Here is a 27,399-nt window from a genome sequence, read left to right as displayed (position 1 = left end):
GCCAGTCACCTCAGTGCGGGGATGTTTGGAAGAGGATGCTAGGGAAACCTGTTCATCATGAAAATGTTATTGGTTGGTGGGTTGCAGGATTGGAAAGCCTGTTAGAAACAGCTAGATTTTGACATGGATGTTGGGGGACAGGAGAGAGCAGTCCTCAGTGCAGGACTGAGGGACTGTACTGCACCTACTCTGATCGTCGGGTTTTATGTTGAATGCAAAACAAATGCCTCTGTGTGTTGGGAGATTAAGCCATGGTGAATTTCTTCCTCGTGTGTCCCTCTTTACTCAGGCCATGTGAAGAGTGGGACTATGGAAGGCCAAAATGGAAAAAGCTGTCCAACCCAGGGGAATGATGGAGACAGAGGAAGCACATACAGACATAAACTTAGTTGATCCGATGTTAATGAATTCAACAACTCTGACATGGTACGCAACTGTGGAGTACAAATGTGGAGAGGAACTGCCGAATGAGGAAACGAGAGGTGCACGTTCTGTGGATCACGTTGCTAAAGAAGAGTAGGCGTGCTCGATCTGTGCTCATGACACAGGGCCAACTGAGTCAAATGACAGCATTGGATGAGTGACCACGGACGCAGCTATGTAAGAAGACATCTCTCCAATGCACAGGTCCTGACAATCAACACACTGCTGTGATTCATGCCACATATGTGGGCTCTCAGGGGAAGAAGGTGGTTACTCAGCAGATGATGTATACCTGAGAGTCCTCTCAGCGTTTGGTCTACTCCTGTGGGACGGCAAACAGCTTTTAATTTTTTTTTTTGATAGAAAGGAGGAAGGCAAGGAAGCAGAAGCTCTGAGCGTTCGCCATGCCTCGGAACCGAGCCTTTTCTGAGCCAGAGTACTCGGCGGAGTATTCGGCGGACTGCTCTGTCACGCTGCCCTCTGACCCCGGGCAGGCGGTGGGGCGAACACACGAGGTCACGGTTCGGAGCTCAGGATGCTGCCTCTGCCTGCCGCGCTTCATGCGCCTCACCTTTGCGCCCGAGTCTCTGGAGAACCTCTACCAGACCTACTTCAGACGGCAAAGACACGAGACCCTGCTGGTGCTTGTGGTATTTGCCGCCCTCTTCGACAGCTACATCATTGTCATGTGTGCGGTGGTCTACACCACTGACAAGCTGGCCTCTGTTTTAGTGGCATCAGTGGGACTGGCAGCAGATATCATCCTCTACCTGCTGTGCCGCTTCGGACTGCTGCCAGACCGCATCTCGAGACGGGTGGTGCCCTACGCCCTGTGGGTGCTCATAGCAGCTCAGATATTCTGCTATCTGGGTCTGAACTATGCTCGCTTCCACCAGGCCAGCGACACGGTGGGCTGGCAGGCTTTCTTCAGCTTCTCCTTTTTCCTGACTCTGCCTTTGAGGCTGACACCCATCGTGCTCATTTCTACTGTATCCTGCGGGGTCCACACCCTGGTTCTGGGCGTCACCATCGCCCAGCAGCAGCAGGAGGACATCCAGGGGGCAGCACTTGGAAGACAGGTAAGAGTGGGAAAGGAGGTGGGGTGGAGGGACATGTGGACGGTTGTCCTGAAATGCATTTATTTACCCGTGTGTAATCTCATGTAGCCAGACCTCCACTCATCACCCTACAGAAGTCTTTAGAACACAAAATACAAAGCTCATAGATGCAGAAGCCCGAAAGCCGACCACCGCTGCTGTTTCCAGAGGCCGACGTTTTCAAACTCAGAACCAATGAAACGGCTGCCTCTGGAGTTCTAAAGGTCACATGTAGGGAATCATTATTGCATATATGATACCCGAGTTTTGGTATTGATACTAAAATGACACTACTGACGAAACGACTTTGACTCACAGTCCACTTACTCGCTTGTTCTGGAGCTTTTGATCATCTTGTTTAGTTCCATGTTGACCTCAAATTTAGTCGGACAGTTCATCCTTGACCTTGGAAACAGCAGCTGAAAGGACCACGTCAACTCACACATTCTTCATCAATATTTTTTCCTTACTTAAATAAATATAAAGATGTTTTTTAACATAAAATCTCAAATGTTACATTTTATCTAACTACAAGCAGCAGGGCCGGATTTGTAAAAGACAGGATGAAATGAGCAAAGTAATGATTTAAATCTGGAACTATCTGACTAACTAACTATCTGTGCTTGACAGTGTTCGATACGTACTTTTGGACACATTCGGTACCAAGAGTATTAGGGTTCGATACCCAACTCTCATCTCCTATTATCAGAATTGTTCTTTTGGCATTTTGTCTTCACTTGGTATTATCATTGTAGAGACAGCAGGTAGAATTGAATTGATTCAAAAACAACTCATCAGTATTTATTATTACATTTTTTTTTACCTAGAAGTCGCTCCTTATAACCTTTTGCCTGGCTGCACAAACTCCATGTGTGCATAAGCAAATTAATTATAAATTAATTAATTAATTAATATACATTCTGATGCATGGACTAAACATGCAGAATGCTGTATTGTACTAGTTCTGAGCTGCTTGAACATTTCCACAGAGCTATTAGTATTCCAGTGTTATAATATTGTTTGGCTCAAGTTTCACAGCAGATTTTCAGTGTGAGAAAAGTTTGGGCTCAAACTCTTACATGGCATGCGATTGAAAAGAGTTAGACTTCATTAGGTACAATAATGCAGCATGCATCAAATTCGTCAATCGTTGTTGCAGTTTGAAAGAAAAAAAAAAGGGTCATTATCAAATATTGCTCTCAAACGGAATCAAATTCCCAAACGTCAGTATTTGGAAGGTTTAGAGGAAGACTTTGTGTTCATGAAAATGCACCTTGCAGTTGCCAGTTTATTAGGTCCACCGAGCTGAAACAAGTGCAGTCGGATCCAACAAGCAATAAATGCCCCCTTCATGAATGTTCTGATGTTTCAGTTTGTGTTGAAACTGTGCTGCTTCAACTTTCTGATCAATGCTGAGGATGCAGTTTGTGCTGCTGTTGAACTGTATTGCACTTTACAGAGAGGTGTTTCTATTATTAAGCCTCCCCTCATTGATAAATGTGGCGCACCGAATACTAGAACCACCTCTTCTGTATGATGTAATACAATTGAACTGAGATAGCCCAGACGACAATCGCTGTGACATCATTAGGTCTGTTATGACAGACTTAACTGGGAATCGCATAAAAGAAGTGAGCGCTACTGAAGCGTCTCTTGAATCCTCGCAGACTCCGAACGGAGAAGCAGATTTGTGTGATTTGAATGGCTGCCGGGTGAGACTATGCTTAACTAAACAAAAACAAAAACAAAAAAACTCGCCTCAGAGTCAGTGTGAATCGATACATTTGGTAAAATGGAAGTATATCTGTTGCGCCCTTAACAAAGCTCCTGCCAGAGCCGCACGAGACAATACAGAGCCAAAGCATAATTTAAGATCATTTTATTATTATTATGTTTTTAATAACCTTAATTTAAGTGTGTTCTGCTTGCATACTTCAGACAGAGATGGAGCCTTTTACATTTATGATAATATCATAATAGCTTCATTCATTTAGCATCTAACCCTAACCTTTTATTTTTTTTAAAAACAATGTTTAGACAGTGACACGCATACTTGTACAGTGCAATGACGTGACACAGACCTGCGATGTGTGTGGATTGGCATAAATGACAGTCCTGAAGGATGGCCAGTGCTGTGCTCACATGAAGAAAGAGACAGCTGGATGTCAAATGTAGCATCTCAGTGAGTGTAAAGTCCTTGAGTCGCTGCATTTTTTTTTTTTTCACTTGCAAGAGCATATGTAGTAGGATGCATTAATTGTTGGTTTGAATCCATATCATCGTCTTATTCTACTAACAAGTATTGTGTGTGTATCGCAGCCTGATATATCTTCTTCCTCTGTGCCATAGAAAACTATCAAAAACACATCAGTGAGCCACACTGTTGCGCTGGGTGACATGTTGAACACACACACTGTAGTTTATTTTGACTCACCAAATGTGGATTCATCCGCCGCTGAAAATAGTCCCTAACAAGTGCACTATTTGCTCCTGTCTGTCTATTCTGTCGAGCTGTGACGTTTAACCCATGGTGGTTAGGGCTCATGGGAACTGGTGTTTGTTAAATGCTGCTAAAACCAGAAATATCGGGTTGGGCTGGACTTTTAGTTATTTGCCTTTTTATTACAAATGTCAAGGTTCTCTTATTTCTGGATCAGAACCCGTACAGTCCGGTTTCACTTCAGCACTAACACATTTGGGCCTTACGTGGGACAACAAAAATGTAGAATAATGCCTGAGTCTAAAGAGGTTTTCAATGAGAACATTGAAAACAATGGAGGCGGTGTTGGCAACTGCCCGCTGTCTGAAAACACCTTAATGATTAATACTGAGTCGAATAGTGATCTATAAACCTGTATACATGTAGATAGATAGCACTACTGTAGTGTAGAAGGAAGTGTTTTACGCCGAGCAGAAGGAGAAACAACGGCTGTAGGAAAATCAAAGTGGCATCACACTGAAGCCTAACATGCTGTTATACAACATATGTGGAGTGGTCACTGTGTTCAGGGCCATGTACTCTTTGGATATTGACAATTTCAGGATTGTTTACAGTTCTCTCACTCAGTGTTTGGTTGTCAATAAGCTTCAGTTTGCCTCATCACTGGACAACTTTTCTCCTTGAGAGACTTTCGGTAACAAGGTCAGACAGTCCAACTGAACGTTCTACGGTCCAGAGGATCAAAATGTTTACGTGCACACAAGAAACCAGATCACTTTTAGAAATCAGCTTAAGGTGTTGAAGGTAGGTAATGGGATAACATCCAGGGCAAGTCTTTTTTTTCTTTTTTTTTTTGCAACACCCCTGTTTTACTTCTACAGCCTCCTTTACCGCTGATGAAGCGATACTTAGAGTGAGGTCAGGTCTCTTCACTTCTTCCGTACATCGTTTTCTGAACAAAGGCTGCCCGAATCTGAACAATCATTTATGGCCTCCGTTATTCCTTTCCAAGTCGCCTGCTTCTTCTTATTTGTGACAACGTTGGACATCTTGGCAGTCAGTATATTGTGCTGGTTGAGCAGCTCTATATAATTTCCAAAATCTCAAAGTCCGTTAAATCGCCTTTTCTTTTTCTTTGATCCTCCATAATGTTGCTGCAAATTAGATATGATTAGTTAGTAAGACAGCGGGAGATTATTAACAATGTATTGTTGCCACGCACGCTGCCAGGCAATATCCATAGTCGTGTGGGCATTCACATGAATGCATACATAATACATTAACACTGTTTTGTTAGTCTGTTTTGTTGTCAATTCGTTTTCTGGATATATCGTAGGGCTGTACCCAAATTTGGCTGTTCAATTCAAATGTTTTCGATTATTCATTCCTTTTTTTCGTATGGACTATCAAGCAACGCTTTATTGAACTGCCAGATTTTTGAACAGGGTACAGCGGGACGTTCAGGGTGACAGCAATGTTCAATAATGTAGTAAACAAGTTAGCCCTCCTCAAGCTCATGCATGCTAACTATGCTAACGACGGATCAGAAACGTGCAACAACATTTCTTTGCAGGCAATGCATATCAAAGTAGAAACACATGCTGGCAATGAACTGGAAAAGAGCTGAGAAAAAAAAAAAAGAATAGTCCCAACCATGGCTTGAATTCTCATCGGTGGCTAAGAAGAGGATCTTGAGTTTTAAAGGCACTGTAAGAAACATGATGTGACAATGAACTGAATAAAAAATTTGTATCATTTTTTTTTATGCTTGGCTGAGGTGGGGAAGTTGGTGTATCAATAAAAATGACATGTGGCAAAGTGCAGTGGAAACAGACTGCAGATAAATCACAACGTACGTGAAGCATGTGACTTGACGTAGCGATTTCTTTGAACCACCGTAAGCCGCTGAGAGGCCGAGACTGGGAACAATCAACACCTGTATGATGTGTGAATAATCCAGGTCCACCTCAGGTTGTGCATCTTTTAAAGATTTATTTTCCATTTCAAAGTAAAACAACAAAAAATAAAATCCAGTATATGCAGTTGGATGTGCGAAAATGAACATGATACTGTGAGATTTGTGGTCAACAGACAATGTGGGAACCCTACTCGCCCCCTCTCAGATGTCGCCATGCAGGTGAACAGCTGAATAAATAGACGATGGTTATTGCCGGTACAACCCCCGTGATGTCATGCCATACACAATAGGTGAAATGGCAATAAACAAACATAGATATATACATGGCTCCTAAAGCGTAAAAAGAGTACAGTCTAGACCTAAAGGGTCATGAGATTACTTTTGTTGTGATTTGGTGCTATATAAATAAAAATGAATTGAATTGAAATTGATGCAAACGTCACTCAATGTTCCACTCCATTGACGAGGCAAAGAATGGGAGCAGGCCAAAACATCGGACCTGTGTGGAGCGATGAGGAGACTGGAACCTTCCTGACATTAATACATGAAACTTAACAGAAATGTCACGTTTCCATCATGCTCTCCACATGGTTTTCCAGCATTCAAGCTTTGACTGGAGCTCTTGTTAATGACATCATCTCATTGTGTCCTCTTCTACTGCGATTGTTTAATGGCACCGATTGAAGAATTAGGGCCACCAGCTGTTTATCTCCATGAATTCAACTCCTAATATACGCATTCATTCGAATTTTCTGTTGATGACTTCATGGAAATTCAATTAAAATTTGCGCCAGATTTGGATGGAAACTTGATTGCTGTTCACTTTGTGAATGTAGAATTCTCAAAACTTACTGTAGTGCCATGCGTTCATTAAACATGGATCCCTAACTGTTGAATTTTTTTTTTGTTTTCAAGCTTCTGGCCAACATTGTAATATATGTTTGTGCCATCACTGTGGGCGTCATGTCATACTACATGGCTGACCGGAAGCATCGGAAGGCCTTTCTGGAGGCAAGACAGTCACTGGAGGTCAAACTCAACCTGGAGGAGCAGAGCCAGCAACAGGTCAGAGGACAAACAGTACAACATTCTGGTGTTTTTTATATGTGTGAATTTAAGGGAACATTTTCACTTTTCCTTGTAATATACTTGTGCCCAGAGTCAGAACAGAAGATCGATTTCAGTATCATCTCAATGTGTCCACGACAGGGTTAGCCTGATCCCAGATTTATTCTAAATATTTTTTTTATTTTCAGGTTTAAGTAGCATATTGTCTGCCTGATAAGGGCTTTCATTTCAAACGTAATTCTGACGTTAATGGTGCATTTTCAAACATGAAAAGGACCATTTTATTTTATTTTTTTAACCTTTTTTAGTTTGTAATTGAGGACGTCTTCACTTAACACCTGCTAATGTAGAAGAATTGGCACAGAAGCTGGTACATTCATGGTTTCCAGAGGATGACTTTCCTCAAGCACCACCATAGGTTGACAGTGTTTGATTCTGAGTGAATCTATTCTATCTATTCTAACTATTAGGTGGATTATGATTCGGTTTTGCACATTTTGAACATTCATGGTCCGAATGGAAATTGTAATAACTTTGGTTATCCCCTGACTGTTCATCTTGCGCCATCATGAGGCCAAACCTTTAATTTGTCCAATACTTTGGTTTATGACCTGCAGCACTACATCCCCAGCAGCCTCAGCAGTACTTAGCAAACATTAGCATGCTAGTATGAGAGGTAAGCATGGCAAACATTATATCTGCTGCGTGTTTAGGTTTAGTCTGGCACATTGATTGACACTGGCTAACCCTGAGGTGAAGCTAAACCAGAAATCTAGCCTGACTAGGACCAGGCTAGTCTGAAGGGATATGTTTCCCGTGGTGACTTTGGTCAAATTTTTCAATTTCAATTTCCAGATAGAATTTTCTGAAAGTAAGCCTGATGATGAAGTGAAGTTAGCATGGTTTAACTGGTCATCTTGCTTTACGAAACACCCCTCAAAGAGGTCAAATGTTGTCTATTTCATCTGGTCCTCTTTGTAATGTAATCGGCCCAGCCAGCAACATGCACTGTGTGATATGTGTTCTTTCGAGTGTGTGTGTGTGTTTGTGTGTGTGTGTGTGTGTGTGTGTGTATTGGTTTGTTTGGCTTATGTCTGTTTGAGCTTGTACTGTGTCAGCAGTCAGCTCCCCTCCTCTCCCCACATCTGTGGCCACTGGGCATTCTCCATTCTCACTACTATTTATGGAACAGATGGTTTGCACCACAGAGAGCGAGGGAGCAAGGAACAAGGCCGAGAAGGAAGGCAGAGAGAAAGAGAGCAGGTAGGGGTGATTATGGAGGAGAATATAGAAGAGAGAGAAGGTGTTGTGAGAAGTGAAGAGAGAGGAAAAAGACAACAAGAGGGCTGATAAAACCACGAGTGGAAGAAACTCCCAGAATACTAATGGAGAAGCACAGGGTGCTGGGAGACAAGGGCCGCCAACCAATCAAGGAGCATCCGGTCGCTGCTGGTTACCACGGCAACCAGCCTCCTGAGATGGTGTCAGCTGTAATCACAGAGCCAACCCGCTCAGCCGTTTGTTGCTTCTCTGCCTCTCTGTCAGGTTTTGATAAGAATATTGAAAGCTGCCACGCTAGCCCCCCCCCCCCCCCCCCCCCCCCCCCCGTCTCCCTCCGTCTCCCTCCGTCTCCCTCCTCCTCCCTATGTACACTGTGTGTGTATATGTGTGAAGGCCTGTTTTAAAAAGGGATTCACAGATTGTGTGTGTGTGTGTGTGTAATGGAGGCTTTTTGTTTTGTTTGACACATCAGTGTTGTGGGTCTGGGTCACTGTGTGCAGGATCTCTGACTGACACTTTGAGGCCATTCAGCTGCAAGCAGTGCTCGCTCTACAAAGACAGCTGTGCACACCATGTAGACTTTTTTTTTTATACATCTCCCCTATATTCCAATCCTGACGTAACTCTAGTTTGTGCCTGGAAAATGTTGCTTTTGTTTTTGACCAAGACAAGTGGCTTATACAGTGCATCCGGAAAGTATTCACGGCGCTTCACTTTTTCCACATTTTGTTATGTTACACCCTTATTCCAAAATGGATTAAATTAATTTTTTTCCTCAAAATTCTACACACAACACCCCATAATGACAATGTGAAAAAACTTTTTTTGAAATTTTTGCTAATTTATTAAAAATAAAAAACTAAGAAATCACATGTACATAAGTATTCACAGCCTTTGCCATGAAGCTCAAAATTGAGCTCAGGTGCATCCTGTTTCCACTGATCATCCTTGAGATGTTTCTGCAGCTTAATTGGAGTCCACCTGTGGTAAATTCAGTTGATTGGACATGATTTGGAAAGGCACACACCTGTCTATATAAGGTCCCACAGTTGACAGTGCATGTCAGAGCACAAACCAAGCATGAAGTCAAAGGAATTGTCTGTAGACCTCCGAGACAGGATTGTCTCGAGGCACAAATCTGGGGAAGGTTACAGAAAAATTTCTGCTGCTTTGAAGGTCCCAATGAGCACAGTGGCCTCCATCATCCGTAAGTGGAAGAAGTTCGGAACCACCAGGACTCTTCCTAGAGCTGGCCGGCCATCTAAACTGAGTAATCGGGGGAGAAGGGCCTTAGTCAGGGAGGTGACCAAGAACCCGATGGTCACTCTGTCAGAGCTCCAGAGTTCCTCTGTGGAGAGAGGAGAACCTTCCAGAAGGACAACCATCTCTGCAGCAATCCACCAATCAGGCCTGTATGGTAGAGTGGCCAGACGGAAGCCACTCCTTAGTAAAAGGCACATAGCAGCCCGCCTGGAGTTTGCCAAAAGGCACCTGAAGGACTCTCAGACCATGAGAAACAAAATTCTCTGGTCTGATGAGACAAAGATTGAACTCTTTGGTGTGAATGCCAGGCGTCACGTTTGGAGGAAACCAGGCACCGCTCATCACCAGGCCAATACCATCCCTACAGTGAAGCATGGTGGTGGCAGCATCATGCTGTGGGGATGTTTTTCAGCGGCAGGAACTGGGAGACTAGTCAGGATAGAGGGAAAGATGAATGCAGCAAAGTACAGAGACATCCTGGATGAAAACCTGCTCCAGAGCGCTCTTGACCTCAGACTGGGGCGACGGTTTATCTTTCAGCAGGACAACGACCCTAAGCACACAGCCAAGATATCAAAGGAGTGGCTTCAGGACAACTCTGTGAATGTCCTTGAGTGGCCCAGCCAGAGCCCAGACTTGAATCCGATTGAACATCTCTGGAGAGATCTGAAAATGGCTGTGCACCGACGCTTCCCATCCAACCTGATGGAGCTTGAGAGGTGCTGCAAAGAGGAATGGGTGAAACTGCCCAAAGATAGGTGTGCCAAGCTTGTGGCATCATATTCAAAAAGACTTGAGGCTGTAATTGCTGCCAAAGGTGCATCAACAAAGTATTGAGCAAAGGCTGTGAATACTTATGTACATGTGATTTCTCAGGTTTTTTATTTTTAATAAATTTGCAAAAATCTCAAATAAACTTTTTTCACGTTGTCATTATGGGGTGTTGTGTGTAGAATTTTGAGGAAAAAAATGAATTTAATCCATTTTGGTATAAGGCTGCAACATAACAAAATGTGGAAAAAGTGAAGCGCTGTGAATACTTTCCGGATGCACTGTAGATGTGAGTCAATGTAGTCATCCATCCAAAACTCTGATCCCAGGAGAGGCCCAGACTGATACGGTCTACATACAGATAGACAACAGCTGATGATGATGTTGACAGGCTGAGACCTTTTGACTCTCAGCTTAAACACACCCTATGCAGTTTTATGCAGCAATCAGTTCTGAAATGATGTTCAGCAAGTCCCTTGTTTTGTAGACACAGGGCTGCACATGCAAGCTCACGGGCACGTAGGCGTAATACAATACAACTTGCAGCCAATGGTTTTATGCTGTTCCACTGATTGACAGTTGGTGGCAGTAACAGGCCAACAAATGTAATAATAAGAAGACTGCTCTACAAAATATGAATAAAAAGGATGTGCTCAGTGTTCTTGAATGTGTCCAGGAGTTGTCAACTTTAACTGGAAGATCTTTTTCAGTCCGCCAGTTTTTGAAATGATGCAACCACAAAAAGCAGACCAAAGTGAAATCCATGGAAGCTCAATGCTGTAGTGGGCGCAGACTACCCCTGACTCCATATTGATGATACAAGATGACAAACAAATCACTGAAGGGGATAATAATATTAGCACAGTGTCAGCCATGACTGAAAGGTAGTATTTCCAAGTGGTTTACCATATACAGCTTTCTTAGCCGCCACTAGATGTTTCAAATAAGTATCAAACAGTCTCCGTCAGCTTCCAGTCTTTATGCTAAGCTAGGCTAACCACACCCTGACTCCAGCTCTGTACTGAACACACAGAGAGCTGTTCAGATGGATATCAATCTTATGTCTTTCAGAATGATGTATATTTCCTAAAATGTTGATCTACTTCTTTTAGCTTACTGTAGTCAATGAGTTTGATCGGCTCTGATAGTCCTAATAAATCAAACTCATCACATTAGCGATACTGACAGGGCAAAGTCTGCTCCCTGTTTTATTATGAGTAGCTGTGTGTGATGTCCTCTGTGTCTTGTCTTTGTCCCCCACAGGAACGTCTGCTGCTCTCCATCCTTCCAAAGCACATAGCTGACGAGATGCTTCAGGACATGAAGAAGGAGCCCAGTCAGAAGGAGATGCAGCAGTTCAACACCATGTACATGTACAGACATGAAAACGTCAGGTAGCTAGGCTCACCTCTGTCAACATTCAGGGTGCTGTGAGGGGTGCTGTCTGAATCTTGTCTCGTTGATCTCGTGTATGCAGCGAGGTGCTTCTCAAACCGGGGTCTTGCATTCCAGAGAGCACAAAAGTATGTACTATCAATAAGCTACATTGCTTAACAACGTACTAATAACCCAATCCCAACACTAAAGCAAAGCTATTTCTCACCAGTCATATGGCAGTCTTTTGCAAACAGACAGACCACTTCCCAAAAATAGACACAGCAGGGCCGTTTGAGTTAGCGAACCGCCAGCCACATGCTATTGTTGTGGTGTCAGAAGTCAGATGGTTAGTTGGGAGAGAGGAGCGCTCCATCTGAGGAAACCTACTGGTGGTGGAAAATGACAGCTCAACAGTCACAACAATCTCAAACAGAAAGAGCTGTTATGGATGAATGAGGTTCACAATTGTTCAGGTCTGTCTTAAAACAGTCAGCCACCCATATGAACACTGAAACAGTTGTTTGCTTGCTGTCATCATTTCTCCTGTTCACATTGCCCGTTCAAAGATTTCTTCTTTGTGTGTTTCCAATGTGAGAAACGGGGGGGGTGGCCTCATTGTGTGCAAGAATACATTCAAGTTCAGCTGAAGTTAATATGAGGCTTCAGCCGTCTGTCTGAGATAAATGAAGTGGATATATTCCAACGTAACAGTTTTTTTTTGTATAAAATACCCTTAGTGTTTCCCTGTTTAGCCGCAGTGCAAGAATAATAACAAAAACAGGAAATTCTTTACTAAACAGACTGGAAGATATCCACTGTGCTTGTCTTACTCGGGAATGCTCACGTCAACTTCAGATTTTGTCTCCCTTCACTTCCATTGAAAATGGCTTTAGGAAAGGAGCTGTTGATGTCGAGTATGACCAGGAGGAACGATTACAGCAAGATAAACCAGCTTCAGTGTGTGAATCACCTGACTTTTGTTTCAAGACAGACTTGACAAATTGTGAACCTATTCTTTAAAGCCCCATTTTGAGAAAGTGGTCAGATCCGTTCCAAACATGTATATTGCTCACCTGTGCTGACAAAGGCAGGAAAAAGCCACAAACTATTCTTTTATATTACCTGAAGCATCACCATCCTACAAAGCATGCATGCAAGTGCTTACAGTCCCAAACACCAGCAATTAGACCCATCCCCTAATAACACATTACAGATGTCAGACATGGTGCTGCTTTTAACTGGTTTTAACTGATGAATGTAACTGACCCAAGACACGATCTTCACACTGCAGATTTAAATCGATTCTGCTCTTAAGCTTAAGCAGTTCTTTAAGGTCAACAGAAATGATGACGTAATTTCTAACATGACATACGTATATATGAATATTGACCGATGTGTGGAAAAAATGTTGTGATAAAAGGGCGGATAACTTCAAGCGTTGTGATGGCTTTATGAGCTTCGATTCACACCTACTGGTGCAGGATTAATGGGTGCACTCTGAAACCCAACTCGCACGGTGCCAGTTTGTGGCAGGCGGGGCGTGGTTTCCATTCCATTTCAATTTGGCACACAAAACGGCACCAGCATCATAAGGCAATAGAGGCTTGTTGTAGCTGAATGCAAAGGTTCTGTAGTGTCTCTGCCAACACCACCACAGCATCTCCACCACCTGCTGCCGTTTGATTATCAGCTGTCTCCTGCACCGCCTGCTCTCCATTTCTGTGGGGGGGCTCCCCAACCTTGCCGCTAAGTAACAAGCAGTATGCTGGAACAGCCAAATGGAGGGCGGCCAGTCATCATTTAATATTCACAATTTTCCAGGAAGTAATCAGTGCCCTGAAATGATAGTGCTGGTCCCAGATTCTAACTGAGATATGGAACAGTATGACATGTTGAAACACTGAGGATGTGCATGTTATGATGTCAGTGCTGATGTGCTGTCTTGTGTCTGTCTCTTGTTGTCGTTGCAGTATTTTGTTTGCGGACATCGTGGGCTTCACCCAGCTGTCGTCGTCCTGCAGCGCTCAGGAGCTGGTCAAACTGCTCAACGAGCTTTTCGCTCGCTTTGACAAACTGGCTGCAGTGAGTTACCGACCGATCTCATGACATTTGCTTATTTCAGTTATATGCATGTTATGTAAGATTACAAGAAATTATCAAATATTCTGACTAAACCTCATCTACCCTGTCAGAAATATCACCAGCTGAGGATCAAGATCCTGGGAGACTGCTACTACTGTATCTGTGGGCTGCCAGACTACAGGGAGGACCATGCTGCCTGCTCCATCATGATGGGCCTGGCCATGGTGGAGGCCATCTCGTGAGTACAGGGGCCGAGGGGGTCAGGAGCCTGGGGAGAGCAGCCCAAGATAACTCTGGATGATGCTGGCCTGTCAGTGTACATTTTTGATGTGATGCAGTGTGTCAGTCACTTGGTCCACAGTGTGGGATTGATCACTTCGATGGACTGTTATTGACTTTCTGTGGACTACAGCTGTGAAATACAGTGAATTGAACACTGGTTGACAATGAGAGGTCACCAAGCTCTAATTGATTGTGATGCAACACTGTGGTCAGACTCCAGACAAGTGTATAGGTTGAGATGTGTTTGTCTTGTCATGGTAGCCAGAGGTTTGAAATGGGAAAGAGAGCTGGATTGATTGATTGTAACGTAAACAGAAGGTAGTTTTGTTATAACGTGGATGCTTTGTAAACCAACCACAGGTACGTCCGAGAGAAGACCCAGACAGATGTTGACATGCGGGTTGGAGTGCACAGTGGCACGGTCCTGGGGGGAGTGCTGGGGCAGAAACGCTGGCAGTACGACGTCTGGTCCACAGATGTCACTGTGGCCAACAAAATGGAGGCTGGAGGGATACCAGGGTAAGAACAAACATGAACTCCATGCACTACCTCTCTTTTGTTTGTTGCTTCAGTGGATTTCCTTGAACTAAGTGACCTTAGAGAAATACATGGTTAACTATTAATCCCCAGGTACGGAACATTAGGCTTCTGGCCTGTGTTTGACATGAGGATGTCCCTGTTTGTCTCTGGTGAATGTGTTCTGTTTCCCTGGCCTGGAGGGATCAGGTTTGAGTCACCTACACAATGCATTGTCATTCCACAAGGGTGGTGCTGATAATACAGTAGCTGTCTGGCTGGTACGCCTCTTCTGTCCGCGTCCAGCCCACTCTTCTCTTGATGTAGGGAGGCTCAGGTGTTATTTTAGAGGTGAAAGGTGGACGGCAAAGTTCCAAAGCTGTGACACAGTCCAACAAAAAAATCGAACAATTCACCATTTGGCGTGAACGTCTTTTTGTGGAGCACCTCCACCATCGCTCTCTTGGTGTCTCCCGACCTGTACACAGCTCTAAAACCTCCAATCTACAAAAGTCAAAGACTTCATCATAACAGTTGTCCATACAGGTGTATCAAAAACTGATTAATGCAATGTTATAAACTAATCCAAAACAAAATAATGGAATTGAGCATGGATGTTCATTCTTCATCAAACGCTAGCACTGATGTGTTCATGAAGTAAAATTTAGTCCCCTGATGCAATTCATCTCTCTGTATAAGAGCATCATTGTACATTTGTCAAGGGAAATTCATGTAGTTCACAGATCAGCGATCTGTCTAATGTCTGACCCCCTCTGTATGTGTGGACCAGTCGCGTCCACATCTCGCAGAGCACCATGGAGTGTCTTCATGGGGAGTTTGATGTGGAGCCCGGGAACGGAGGTGACCGCTGTGACTACCTGAGGGAGCGGGGCATCGAGACCTACCTGGTGGTGGTTCCTAAAGGACCGGTGGGAAAGAATGGCATCAACGGTGTAGTGAGTCGAACACTGCAAATATTCAGACAGGGAAAGTGATTAAATGGTGCACGTAAAGTCACATTTGAATACTTCTTGTTTCTCAAAACTAAATATTAGAAACTAAATGTAAGAAACTGTGTGTTCAGCACTCACAAATACATGAATCTGTCCTGGAAAGTCTGTCAGCTTTTCATAGTAATCATTCCTGTTTTCTTGTTTCACATTAGAAGCTGTCTGTAACCTCCTCCAATGGAAACTCCCCGCTGCTGATCAACACCACAGAATGTAATGGCAGTGTGAACACGGCCTGCACCACGCCGGAGGAACCAGAAGAACTGGACACAAGGGTAACCCGAGAAATCGTCACTGAGTTTGAGATGTAATGTAGCCAGAGTCCCACTGGTGGCCCCCAAAAGGCAGCAGGATTTTTTTTTACCACTCACAATTCAAAAGTGTTGAACCGTCAATATATATATCTATATATATATAGATATATATATAAATACTGATAATTTAGGTAATGTTAAGCCTGGTCACAGCAGCGTTTCTAAGAAGGGCGTTTCATACCAGAGTCAGTTCTTTTCAGTGGAATCCCTCGGATTCATTTGCAAAATCAATCTTCTGCTTTGGTTACTTTATATATTCATTTGCTCTGTTGGCCAGTTGGAAACCGTCTTGGCTAGAGCTAGCATTGTCCCATAAAGCTAGCATGCTGCCAACTACAGTAGGTCAGTAGTTGCTACATCGCTAAGCTTCCACCCCCATGTCATTTTTTGTGCCACCGTCTGGTTTTCTCAAGGCACGCTAGTCGTACTAGTAGTGGAGCTAAAATGTGCCCTGAGGGAAGTGCTAGAGTAAAGGTCAGATTTCATTATGTGTGGGACTCCAGGTGGTGAATCCATCTTTCCCTAACCCTCGGAGAAGGCTGCGGTTGCGGGACCTGGCTGAGAGGGTGATCGATGCTCAGGAGAACGAACAGGAGCTCAACAAACTGCTCAACGAGGCCCTGCTGGAGAGAGAGACTGTCCAAGCGTAAGTGAACACTGCTACACTGACATACATGCAGAACACCTTCATGATACCGCTCCCCTCGTTTTTAGCTTTTGTCGTGTTGGTGGTCGTCAAGGGACCTGGCAACTTGGAGTTCAGGCGGGACCAAACCGTCGCTCTACCTCCGCCCCTGACTTGCCCCAAACATGAACTTTGACTTGAAAGATTGTGAATCTGACCAGCCATCCAATTCTAGTTTCAGTATTTGACAGTTTGGGATACTTGGTGCTGAGGTCACATTCTGTGATGATAGGACAGTAAAGTTTGATTCCCAGCCCCACAAATCAACATCACAGTTTCCTCCCAAATTGGACACACAATGCAAAATACAGTGTTTAGGGGCGAGTAGCCTGCATCAATATGTGTAGTGTTGTGATGTCAGGTAAGCTGTAGATAACATAAGAGCAATATTTTACATCTGTCTCGTCAGTCTGAAGGGGAAACACACCAACAGGCTGTCCCTGAGGTTTGTGGATCCAGACCTGGAGACCCGTTACTCGGTGGAGAAGGAGAAACAGAGCGGAGCTGCCTTCTGCTGCTCCTGTGTGGTCCTGCTCTTCACTGCGGCTATGGAGGCTCTCATAGACCCCTGGTCAGTTCACAAGGCCAGCAGTAATCTCCTCACTCTTACTTTTATTCACAGTGTGGCAATGTTTGATTTATGCCACACAAAGATAATGCTATTCATATATTTCTTTACTCTCTGTACAACTCAAATCTTGGGACCTCGAACATGTGTATCCATCACCATCTCTTGAGTATTGCTTTCTGCCCCATCTGCATGCAGTTGTTCATGACTTAACACAGATGTTAGAGAGTCGGGATGTTGACTGCTACCAGTTCTGTGTATTTCTCTCAGGGTTTGTTTGTGTTTATGTGTTGTTGAACAGGCTGATTGCAAACTACATCACCTTTGCGGTGGGCGAGGTCCTGCTGCTCATCCTGACAATCTGCTCTCTGGCCGCCATCTTCCCTAGAGTGAGTTACAACACATTTTTATGCTGTTACACTTGAACTCTGTCTGGTCAGACCGACCAAAGCCCAAAATCAGTGGCAAGGAAAACCTTCCTTTTAAGAGGCAGAAACCTTGAACAGAACCAAACTCTAGGTAGGCGGTCGTCTGCTTTGACCGGTTGGGTTACCAGCGAGACTGCGTTCTCCTATGCCCAAACGCAGACAAACCAGTCTATGAGCTCTTGTTTCCTTAAGATAGAGTCACACAAATGTACCTTGAGTTATGTTTTTAGGAAATATCCTCAGAGTTTTGGGAATGATGTATTCCCTTCCTTTCAAAAGTGAGAGAGGATCAGTTTTAATCTCATGTCTGTGTGTCAAGGGTGAAGCTGGAGTCAGCCAGCCTGGCTCTATCCAAAGTTCAAAAGTACACTTACCAACAGCTCTGAAGCTCACTGGTTCACATGTAGCATCTAACTCCACAGGGTCGTCGTGCACCTGGCTCCCAGTCGGTGCACTGACTGTGTGCAGCTTCCTCAAGTCTTGTCATCACAGTGAGGCTGTCAGGTTTGGTGCCATTGTGCCTGTACAGAAACCCCAAACCAAAACTTCTACTCACAGAGCGGATCTGGAAACCCATGTTAGATTGATATCAATCTCCTCATCTCACACACACACTAATAGTATTGCACATTCTTTCTACTTGAAGCTCCAATGAGAGTCTTCTTTGGTCTTATGTGTCTTATGTTAAACACATGTATTTGAAATGGGTGTATATACTGTTAACATTCAATGACAGTGCAGTTTATTGTGATAAAGGATAGCATTGTGGTGTGTGTGTGTGTGTGTGTGTGTGTGTGTGTGTGTGTGTGTTCATGTTTGGCATGCAGCAGTACTTTTGATTCCACCTCATCATGGAAATTCAGATGTATTGATGCCCAGCAGGCAGGCCAGTATTGACTGCTGATGTCACAGGCAGCACTCAGCAACATGCACACAGTCAGGAAGTCAATCACATGCACTGACAAAGTGCTCAGGGCTCTTCAGTTCACGTGTGTGTTTACAGTGTCATAAGAAGAACCATTTCCATGAACACAACACAGTCTATTGGCTGAGGCACATGTGTCTAAATGTGATCATCCTCACCGTACACAGAGCTTATAACAGTATCAGAATCAGAATCAGAATCAGAAACTGTTTATTGCCAAGTAACATACATTACAAGGAATTTGCTGTGGTCTGAAGGTGCTATTGTTTTGATAACAAATAAGTAGAATATAAAAGCTAAAATAAGAATAAGAATAAAAATAAAAATAAAGAAAATAAAAAAAAATAAGATAAGATAAATAACAACAGTGCAGTGACCAGAATAAAGTAAAGTGTCCAGATAAAGTGTCCAGTGGGGGGGTGAGTGCGTTAATGTAACGCAGTGGGGACAGGGGTGATGTACGTTAATATAACGTATAGCTTGTGTTTGTGTTCTGGGGGGGGGTCAGTGAGAGTTTGTCAGGTTGACTGCAGAGGGGAAGAAACTGTTTTTGTGGCGGGAGGTTTTGGTCCTGATGGACCGCAGCCTCCTGCCAGAGGGGAGGGGGTCGAACAGATGGTGTCCGGGGTGGGAGGGGTCGGCAGCGATCTTCCCTGCTCTCCTCAGGGTCCTGGAGGAGTACAGGTCCTGAAGAGATGGAAGGTTGCAGCCGATCACCCTCTCTGCAGAGCGGATGATACGCTGCAGTCTGCGTCTGTCCTTGGTGGAGGCAGCAGCGTACCAGACGGTGATGGAGGAGGTGAGGATGGACTCTATGATGGCAGTGTAGAAGTGAACCAGCATTTTTTGTGGCAGGTTAAACTTCCTCAGCTGCCTCAGGAAGTACATCCTCTGTTGGGCTTTCTTGATGAGGGAGCTGATGTTCAGCTCCCACCGGAGGTCCTGGCTGATGATGGAGCCCAGGAAACGGAAGGACTCCACAGTGTCCACTGCAGAGTCACACAGGGTGATGGGGGCGGGTGGGGCTGCGCTCTTCCTGAAGTCAACAACCATCTCCACTGTCTTTGAAGCGTTAAGCTCCAGGTTGTTGCTGTTGCACCAGGTCACCAGATGGTCAATCTCCCACCTGTAGGCAGACTCATCCTCTCCAGAGATGAGTCCGATGAGGGTGGTGTCGTCCGCGAACTTCAGGAGCTTGACAGACTGGTGACTGGAGGTGCAGCTGTTGGTGTAGAGGGAGAAGAGTAGAGGAGAAAGAACGCAGCCTTGAGGGGAGCCGGTGCTGATCGTCCGCGAGTCAGAGACGTGTTTCCCCAGCTTCACGTGCTGCTTCCTGTCAGACAGGAAATCTGTGATCCACCTGCAGGTGGGGTCAGGCACGTTGAGCTGGGAGAGCTTGTCCTGAAGAAGAGCCGGGACGATCGTGTTGAAGGCAGAGCTGAAGTCCACAAACAGGATCCTGGCATAGGATCCTGCGGAGTCCAGGTGCTGGAGGATGAAGTGTAGAGCCAGGTTGACGGCGTCGTCTACAGACCTGTTGGCTCTGTAGGCGAACTGCAGGGGGTCCAGCAGAGAGTCTGTGATGGATTTGAGGTGGGACAAAACCAGGCGTTCAAATGATTTCATGACCACAGAGGTCAGGGCGACGGGTCTGTAGTCATTTAATCCAGTGGGCCCTGGTTTTTTGGGGACGGGGATGATGGTGGAGGCCTTGAAGCAGGCTGGCACGTGGCATGTAAGTGAACCAATGGGGCCAGACTGGCCAATCCGTACACGCTCACTCACTGTGGATGGACAATCTGACAGGACTACCTCCGGTGGAATGGCCAGACATTTAGCATTACACCTACCTGATAGAGAAACCAAGCGTGTGTAGTAAAAAGAAACGGAGGGCTTTACATGCCTATGTCCTGAATGGTCATGTACAAGACTTGAAATGCAAAGATTTAACAGATTGTCTCTGGCCGTACAACTAGCTAACAAAGTTAGCTAATGCGTTAAAAGAGTTAGCGTAACGAGAGACATCACCTATTCCTCAGAGTTCCCCAATTTCTGATGAGGTGGGCATGACAAGCCTTTAGACACATAACGTTATCCATACCTACAACAGACAACACTTTATTTAACCTTTACGTGATATGAAGTGTGAGCTACAAAAACGAACATTGTTGACGATCGCCTCGGTTCAATCCTTTCGTCTTATCGTCTTTAATTATAGTTGTCTTTGATTCTTTTGACTGGCAGTGGCAGCTCGTATGTGATAACATTTTAATTTGGAGCCATTACTCTTTTCTTCTTTTTTTTTTAGGGAGGATATGTAGCCGACTACTCTGAGGTGATTGCCTTCAGCTAACACTGTGGCACAATCATGACGTCTGCACTAAAAGGGCCTATAACAGTAATAATGGCAGCATTCCATTTAGGTGCCCCTGGTCCAGGCCTCTGGTATGGTGTAAGGCTACTGGGACACCCAAATGGAATGGGGGCATCATTCATGTTGTTAGGTCCCCCGGGGTGTCATGTTCAAATGTCTGAGAGTTTTCATCCACTCTCAGGAAGCCTTTCCTGTTGGTTGATGACTTGTTTTTTTTCCCATCCACTCTTGTTCTCGTCCCCTTTCCCCGCTTCTGGTCTTGTCTGCGACTTTAAGCTGTTAACTTCATAGCAGTCCCGTACATCATCATCAACAGAGTTTCTGCTTATCAGCTAACAAAAGGAGAGTAGACATCTTTGAGTTGTTTTAGCAAAGTGTTGAAAGGTAAACCTAATAAGACTTGCTAAGGATTCGGATTCAATAAGTGGATCTGAATTTGATAAAATGCAGTCAAACCTCATCCCTATAGCATAACTTACTGAACTGCAACCGTTTGATAGAAATTATCTGCTGTTACACTCCTAATGGATTTGTGTGTGTGTGTCAGGTCTTTCCCAAGAAGCTGGTATCTTTCTCCACCTGGATCGACCACACCCGCTGGGCCCGTAACACCTGGGCCATGGCAGCCATCTTCATCCTCACCATGGCCGACATCATGGATATGGTGAGCTGCACGCTGCTGTTTCTTACAACCCCAAAAGGCCAAACCAGTCTGGGGATTTGTATTTATTCTATGAGTGAATTTAGTGTGGGTTATAAAATGTACGCCAGGTGCACCCAACCCTGGATGTTGCTACTGAAGGACAGATGAGTGCAGTTTTAGTAGTTCTGAGCTCAAGATTGGTGTCTCTTCCCTGTCTAGCTGAGTTGTCTGCCTCGAGTCTCAGACTCAGGCAGCCCCACAGTGGCTCCCTCCTCCTCCTCCTCCTCCTGGTCTGGCCCTGATGGTTGCCTGGACAACCCCAAATATTACAGCTACATCGCTGTGCTGGCACTGATGGCCACGACCATGCTGGTTCAGGTCAGTCACATGGTCAAGCTCACACTGATGCTGCTCATCACAGTGGCCACCGGCATTGTTAACATCTACAGCTGGAGGGACATCTTTGACCACTATGACATGGCCCGCTTCCAGGACTACAGGTGAGGAACAAAAGAGCCAGTGAAGTTATCGCACCCCTCATAGCACTGTGTAACTAGATAAAGCTAACAATCAAGTGATGCTCAAGTATTTGGGAGTCACCAATACTGCAAACATTGGAAACACTGGTATTGCAGCAGAAATTGTCAAAGTTCTTCTTTGCAGGTCATACCTGGTGCCCTCCAAGTTCACCATGACAATTATGATCTTCATCATGATGGTCAGCTTCTATTATTTCTCCCGACATGTAAGTGAATATCTCCTGTGTTTGCTGTTCTTTAACAGCAGTACAGCTGCCAACGATATGTCATCTTGCGTCTGTGTGGGAATACATGTGATGTTCTGTGCAAAGCTTTTAAAGTTACAGGAAACATCAAATGACCGTGAGGAATGGATGGGAAATTATTTTTACTTTACACTTTTCTTAGGTGGTTTCGGTTCGATGCAAATAAAATCAAATTTAAAAAAAGCTTCTTGTAGGTTGCTATGGCAGGTGTAGACCGTACTCTTTATAATATTTAGTAATTGTAGTGATGAGAGTCAAGCAGGTCCATGGCAGTAGCAGCCAGGCGTACCAGTATCGAGCCATCCCTAATAATAGGTAATAGAGAATCTCACAGCCATAAACTATATATTAGGGTATATATAACTGTATATTAAAGTCCAGACCAACTGATAGAGTATCAAAAATGACAAAAGCAGCTCCTCATCGCACTCGGACAGAAAGAGGGACTAGTTACCATACACTGAGCTGTTGTACGCTACGTGTGTGCTCCAACAGCTGTAACAGTAAAACACGCATAGATAACTAATATACGTACTGCTGCCATCTCACTGTTCATTTGAAGGCAAACTCACCCACTGCTACTTAACACTGATACTTAAAACTTAACTTCAGACAACGGCATCATGACTTGTTTTTCCCCTTTGGAGGAGAAATGAGTTCATGACTCGGACAACAGGTCTGGCCCCCTCGCGAAGAACATTGGTGAATGCCACAAATTCTCTTAAATGACATGTACGTGCCGCGTAAATGTGTTTTACCAGTGCTTCTTCACTTTAGATAACAGCTATGATACAGTTGGATTGACGTTATTGATCATTTTTGCAAATAATGAGTACATTCTACCTGTACTGGGTGACCCCATGGATGCTACCATGAGCAGGGAGGATGCAAGAGAGGGGGGCAGGTGTACGGTGTACATGTGTTGTTTGTAGCCATCATTCTCTGCAGCATTCCCAGTCATTTCTGCTTTCAAATCCAAATACTGGTCAGATGCTAACATGGGCCTCTGTTGCTGCCTGAAGGTGGAGAAGCTCGCCCGCACCCTGTTCCTGTGGAAGATCGAGGTCCACGAGCAGAAGGAGAAGGTGTATGAGATGAGGCGCTGGAACGAAGCGCTGGTGACCAACATGCTGCCTGAACATGTCGCTCGACATTTCCTGGGCTCCAAGAAAAGGGATGAGGTAAGATCCTCGCATCCGCAGACACCAGCTCGCTCTGGGTCACACATCACTTGTTAATTCGTCTGTTTGTCAGTTTGAACACTTTTCTGTTACACTGCTAAAATAGTCAGGACATCTCTTTTCTGTCCTGTGAATTATTAGGAAGCCCGACGTGTTCATCTGCAGACTCTGTCTACTTTCAAGGAGTATTTTGCCATCATTCAGGTTTGGTCCCGCGTACCTTCTGACGTCTTGTCGATCTAATCTGTTCCAGGAGTTGTACAGCCAGTCCTACGATGAGATCGGAGTCATGTTTGCCTCAATCCCCAACTTCTCGGACTTCTACACAGAGGAGAGCATCAATAATGGAGGGATCGAATGCTTGCGGTTCCTCAATGAGATCATCTCAGACTTTGACAGTGTAAGCTGCTTTCCTCATCCTGCTTCTCTGTGTTTTATTAGCAGTAGCAGGACCTGACATATGACAGGCACTAAAGCTGGCAACATTTTACATGTAGGCAATGTGATTTCCTTCCAAAAGTACCGGAGCTGTGTTTGAAGTGGTCTGAGTTTGAGTCCCTCAGATCCGTGTAAACATAACCTTTCGCCTGTGTCCATGTCAGCTGCTGGATGAGCCTCAGTTCCGCTGCATCACAAAGATCAAGACCATCGGCAGCACCTACATGGCAGCGTCAGGCGTCACCCCAGACGTCAGCAATGGCTACACCTGCATGAAGGTCAGCATGGTCACGTGACTTCTCCATGACACTTCAGCGTGTCTCTGACTGATTGATAGAAATAATCACTTTTGCTGATTTTTTTGATTAGAATGGAATGTGACGATACGGAATGATGTGGACATCATGATGACAGTGTAGAGTCTTTGTCTTTCCTGGATTCACAAATGATCATCTGTGTGTGTGTGTGTGTGTGTGTGTGTGTCTGTGTGTGTGTCTGTGTGTGTGTCTGTGTGTGTGTCTGTGTTTGTGGTGGTCATAATGGTGGTGTGGAGGTGCAGTTTGAGCAGTTACGGTTTTTTGTGTGACAGAAGGAGGAGCAGTCTGACAGAGAGCGCTGGCAGCACCTGGCAGACCTGGCAGACTTCGCTCTGGCTATGAAGGTCACACTCATGAACATCAACTACCAGTCATTCAACAACTTCATGCTACGCATTGGTATGTGCTAACCCCTCACCTCTTTCTGTGTGTGTGTGCTGTATTACTTCTGCCCTTGTAAGAATGAAAAATCCTAACAGTTATGGAAGTATTTGGGGGGGGGGGGGGGGGCACACAAGGAACGCTGCACATCAAACAGCACTTGGTAACAGGCTCAAACTTCCTAACAGCTGAGTTCAAACTAAAACAGGAGCAGATGAGAAAACATCGAGGCTTCCTACTAAAACAGTCTGTCTCTAATAGATCAGAGTTTCCCTGTGTGACTCGCTTAGACTCCATGGTTCCACCCTCTGGTGTCAGTATGGTTAGACACCGGTCGTATGCACATTTGCATGCATGCATCATCCAAGTAAATGTTGTCAAATAATGACACATAGAAAATGTTCCAGCGGAGACACAGCAGGATGAGTTGAACAGTTTCATGGCCAACGGCAGGAGTGATCTCCTGCATCGCTCGGTGGAACAAGTCTTCAGCTGAAGACGCTCCTCTTCTCAGCCAGCATGTTGTGGAGGGGGTGGGAGATGTGGGATGCTAACCTACTTGGACAGCGTCCTCTTCTCTGTCACCTCCTCCAGAGGGTCCAGCTCAACTCCTCCTCCCATCACGCTTGTTGAGCGTGTTGAGCGTCTCTCATCCTCACGCTCTGTCCCCGGCACACGGCAGCATAAAACATGGCCCGCTGGCCTCCACAGACTGGTAATAGGTGATCTCAACATAACATGACAGTCTTGATCTTACGTGTCACATGTGTCAACACTCTCCTACAGGTCTGAATAAGGGCGGAGTGTTAGCAGGAGTGATTGGTGCCCGAAAACCCCACTACGATATCTGGGGCAACACTGTGAACGTGGCCAGTCGCATGGAGTCCACCGGGGTTATGGGAAACATTCAGGTACAGCATACGGCACTGGGGCTTTACTGAGGTCTCTGGATCACTCAGCACTGTTGAGAGTAGGCTCAAAGCTTTGGTGCAACACAATGTGTAAATAAACCATGTTTTAGTCCAGGTTCATCCTAGGTCAATTTAATCCAGTGTGTTTCTATCCTTTTTCACTTGAGTTTTATTACACTTTCACAAAAATATATACAGAACAGCTCAACACAAAAAATAATACAATATGGTACAAAAAAAAAAAAAAAAGTAGAAAGTAACAATGAGTAGTTTCTCGAAATTATTACAATATTCATACAGGTACATTTTAATTAGGTATTCGTTTAGTTTAGTCGTTGTCTTGGTACATTTTTGTATTCCATTTTTGTGTTTTCTTGGACTCTCAGAAGGTATGTCAGCTTTTCCATAACAAAAATGTCTTTTACAATGTCAAGCCACTGTCCCTGTTTTCAGAAATACGTATTGATCCCCAGGGGGGAAATTACACGAAAGGCTGTCAAACAGTCATGGATCAGAGTTACAGCTGAATCTGTACAGGACAATAATCCTGAATACAGTCTCCCAAACCAGGAATTGAACCCAGACCACCTGGGTGCAAACCATGAATCCTAACCTCGAGACCACTTGGGACTCTGGGGTGTTTTACATTAAGCCAATTTCTAGTAACGGCTTTCGTAACATTTTCAATGTTCCCAAAATACATCACAGGACAGGTACTTGGGATTTCATATCCCAAAATACAACTGCATTTACTTTTGTCCCAATATAGCCTTATCTTTTCATAATTCCAGAAAATATGGGAGTGGTCAGCCTCCATGCTTCAACATAGCCTCCAACGTTGTTGCGCACCAAGTTGGCTGCTTTTTCATTTTGGGTGCGAGTTACTATCCGCGTATGTTTACATATAATGACTAGAAGACGTGTTCACCTCACCTACATTCTGCGCGTGTTCCTGTGCTACAGCTGTTTGAAAATGCATTTCGATTTGTGCTCTTAAAGCTGTGTGAAACAAAATCGAAAACGAAGTTCAAGAAATGTATGTGTCAGTGTAAAACTACAAAAGAAAGTGTGCCTTTCAATTACATAGATACAAATGAACTTCGCAAAAGTAACCACATTTTCAGAAATCATCCTCGGTAAGACGAAATGAACATGTTTCGTTTTTGGAAAAGCACAAATAAGAAGGATCATGTTGCTCTGTAACTGCTGGATTTAGAAATAGGTAATTGTTGGTTAAAACCAACAAACAAAACATTTCTCATAACAACTCTGTAAGACAGTACTGTTTCAGGGATGTTTGTCTGTCAGCTTGTAGGTCTTCTGCAAGACATAACTCTTAGTTCCTTTTGTAACAAGCTGACATGTCATCAGACTGCAGGAACCACAGCTGCTTTCACTCAGGGAGTTTAAGATCAAAGTTAAAAATTCCACCACAATATTAATTTATTAAGTATTCCTTTGTTTTGCATGAGCAGAGTACAGGTATAGTAACAGTAGGCCAGCTGCTACATGTATTTTATTATCAAATACTGTGTTTTTGCTGTGTTGCAGGATACATTCAGTGCTGTAGTTCTAAAGGAAGCAGTTAGAATGTTCATAGTCTCTTCAGTGCTGCATGCAACACAAATCCAATGTTGCATATCCAGTTTTAAGTAAATGTGTCAAATTTTTTGTGAGAAATGGTCTGAAAGCCTTGTAATGTATTGTGTGTGTGTGTGTGTGTGTGTGTGTGTTGCCCCCAGGTGGTGGAGGACTGCTACAACATCCTGAAGGAGTACGGCTTCCGATTTGTGCGGAGGGGGCCCATCTTTGTGAAGGGGAAAGGGGAACTGCTCACTTATTTTCTGAAGGGAAGAGACAAACAAGGCTCATTTATCAACGGCTCCTCTGTCACTCTGCCACACCAGGTGGTGGACAGCTAA

General features: G+C 44.5%; 1 protein-coding gene across 2 annotated transcripts; it reads left to right on the top strand.

Moving 5' to 3' along the window:
* The first annotated feature begins 827 nt into the window (after positions 1-827).
* On the top strand, positions 828-27,399 carry adcy3a (adenylate cyclase 3a). 2 transcript variants are annotated; one of them, XM_070911421.1, is made up of 20 exons: positions 828-1,502; positions 6,794-6,943; positions 11,525-11,655; positions 13,609-13,720; positions 13,831-13,958; positions 14,363-14,521; positions 15,309-15,474; positions 15,684-15,803; positions 16,346-16,488; positions 16,937-17,098; positions 17,397-17,484; positions 21,370-21,486; positions 21,685-21,962; positions 22,111-22,210; positions 23,272-23,430; positions 23,684-23,830; positions 24,033-24,146; positions 24,458-24,584; positions 25,353-25,477; positions 27,220-27,399. In XM_070911421.1, exons 1-20 carry the CDS (start codon positions 828-830, stop codon positions 27,397-27,399), a joined length of 3,381 nt encoding a protein of 1,126 aa, XP_070767522.1. The 2 variants fall into 2 exon arrangements, with proteins under 2 accessions (XP_070767522.1, XP_070767521.1); XM_070911420.1 differs by having other exon boundaries at positions 21,685-21,965; positions 22,129-22,210.

This window comes from Enoplosus armatus, chromosome 9 (genome assembly GCF_043641665.1).
Source record: "Enoplosus armatus isolate fEnoArm2 chromosome 9, fEnoArm2.hap1, whole genome shotgun sequence".
Lineage (NCBI taxonomy): Eukaryota > Metazoa > Chordata > Actinopteri > Centrarchiformes > Enoplosidae > Enoplosus > Enoplosus armatus.
Note: the sequence above shows the minus strand (reverse complement) of the source record. Positions and strands in the feature narration are given on the sequence as shown.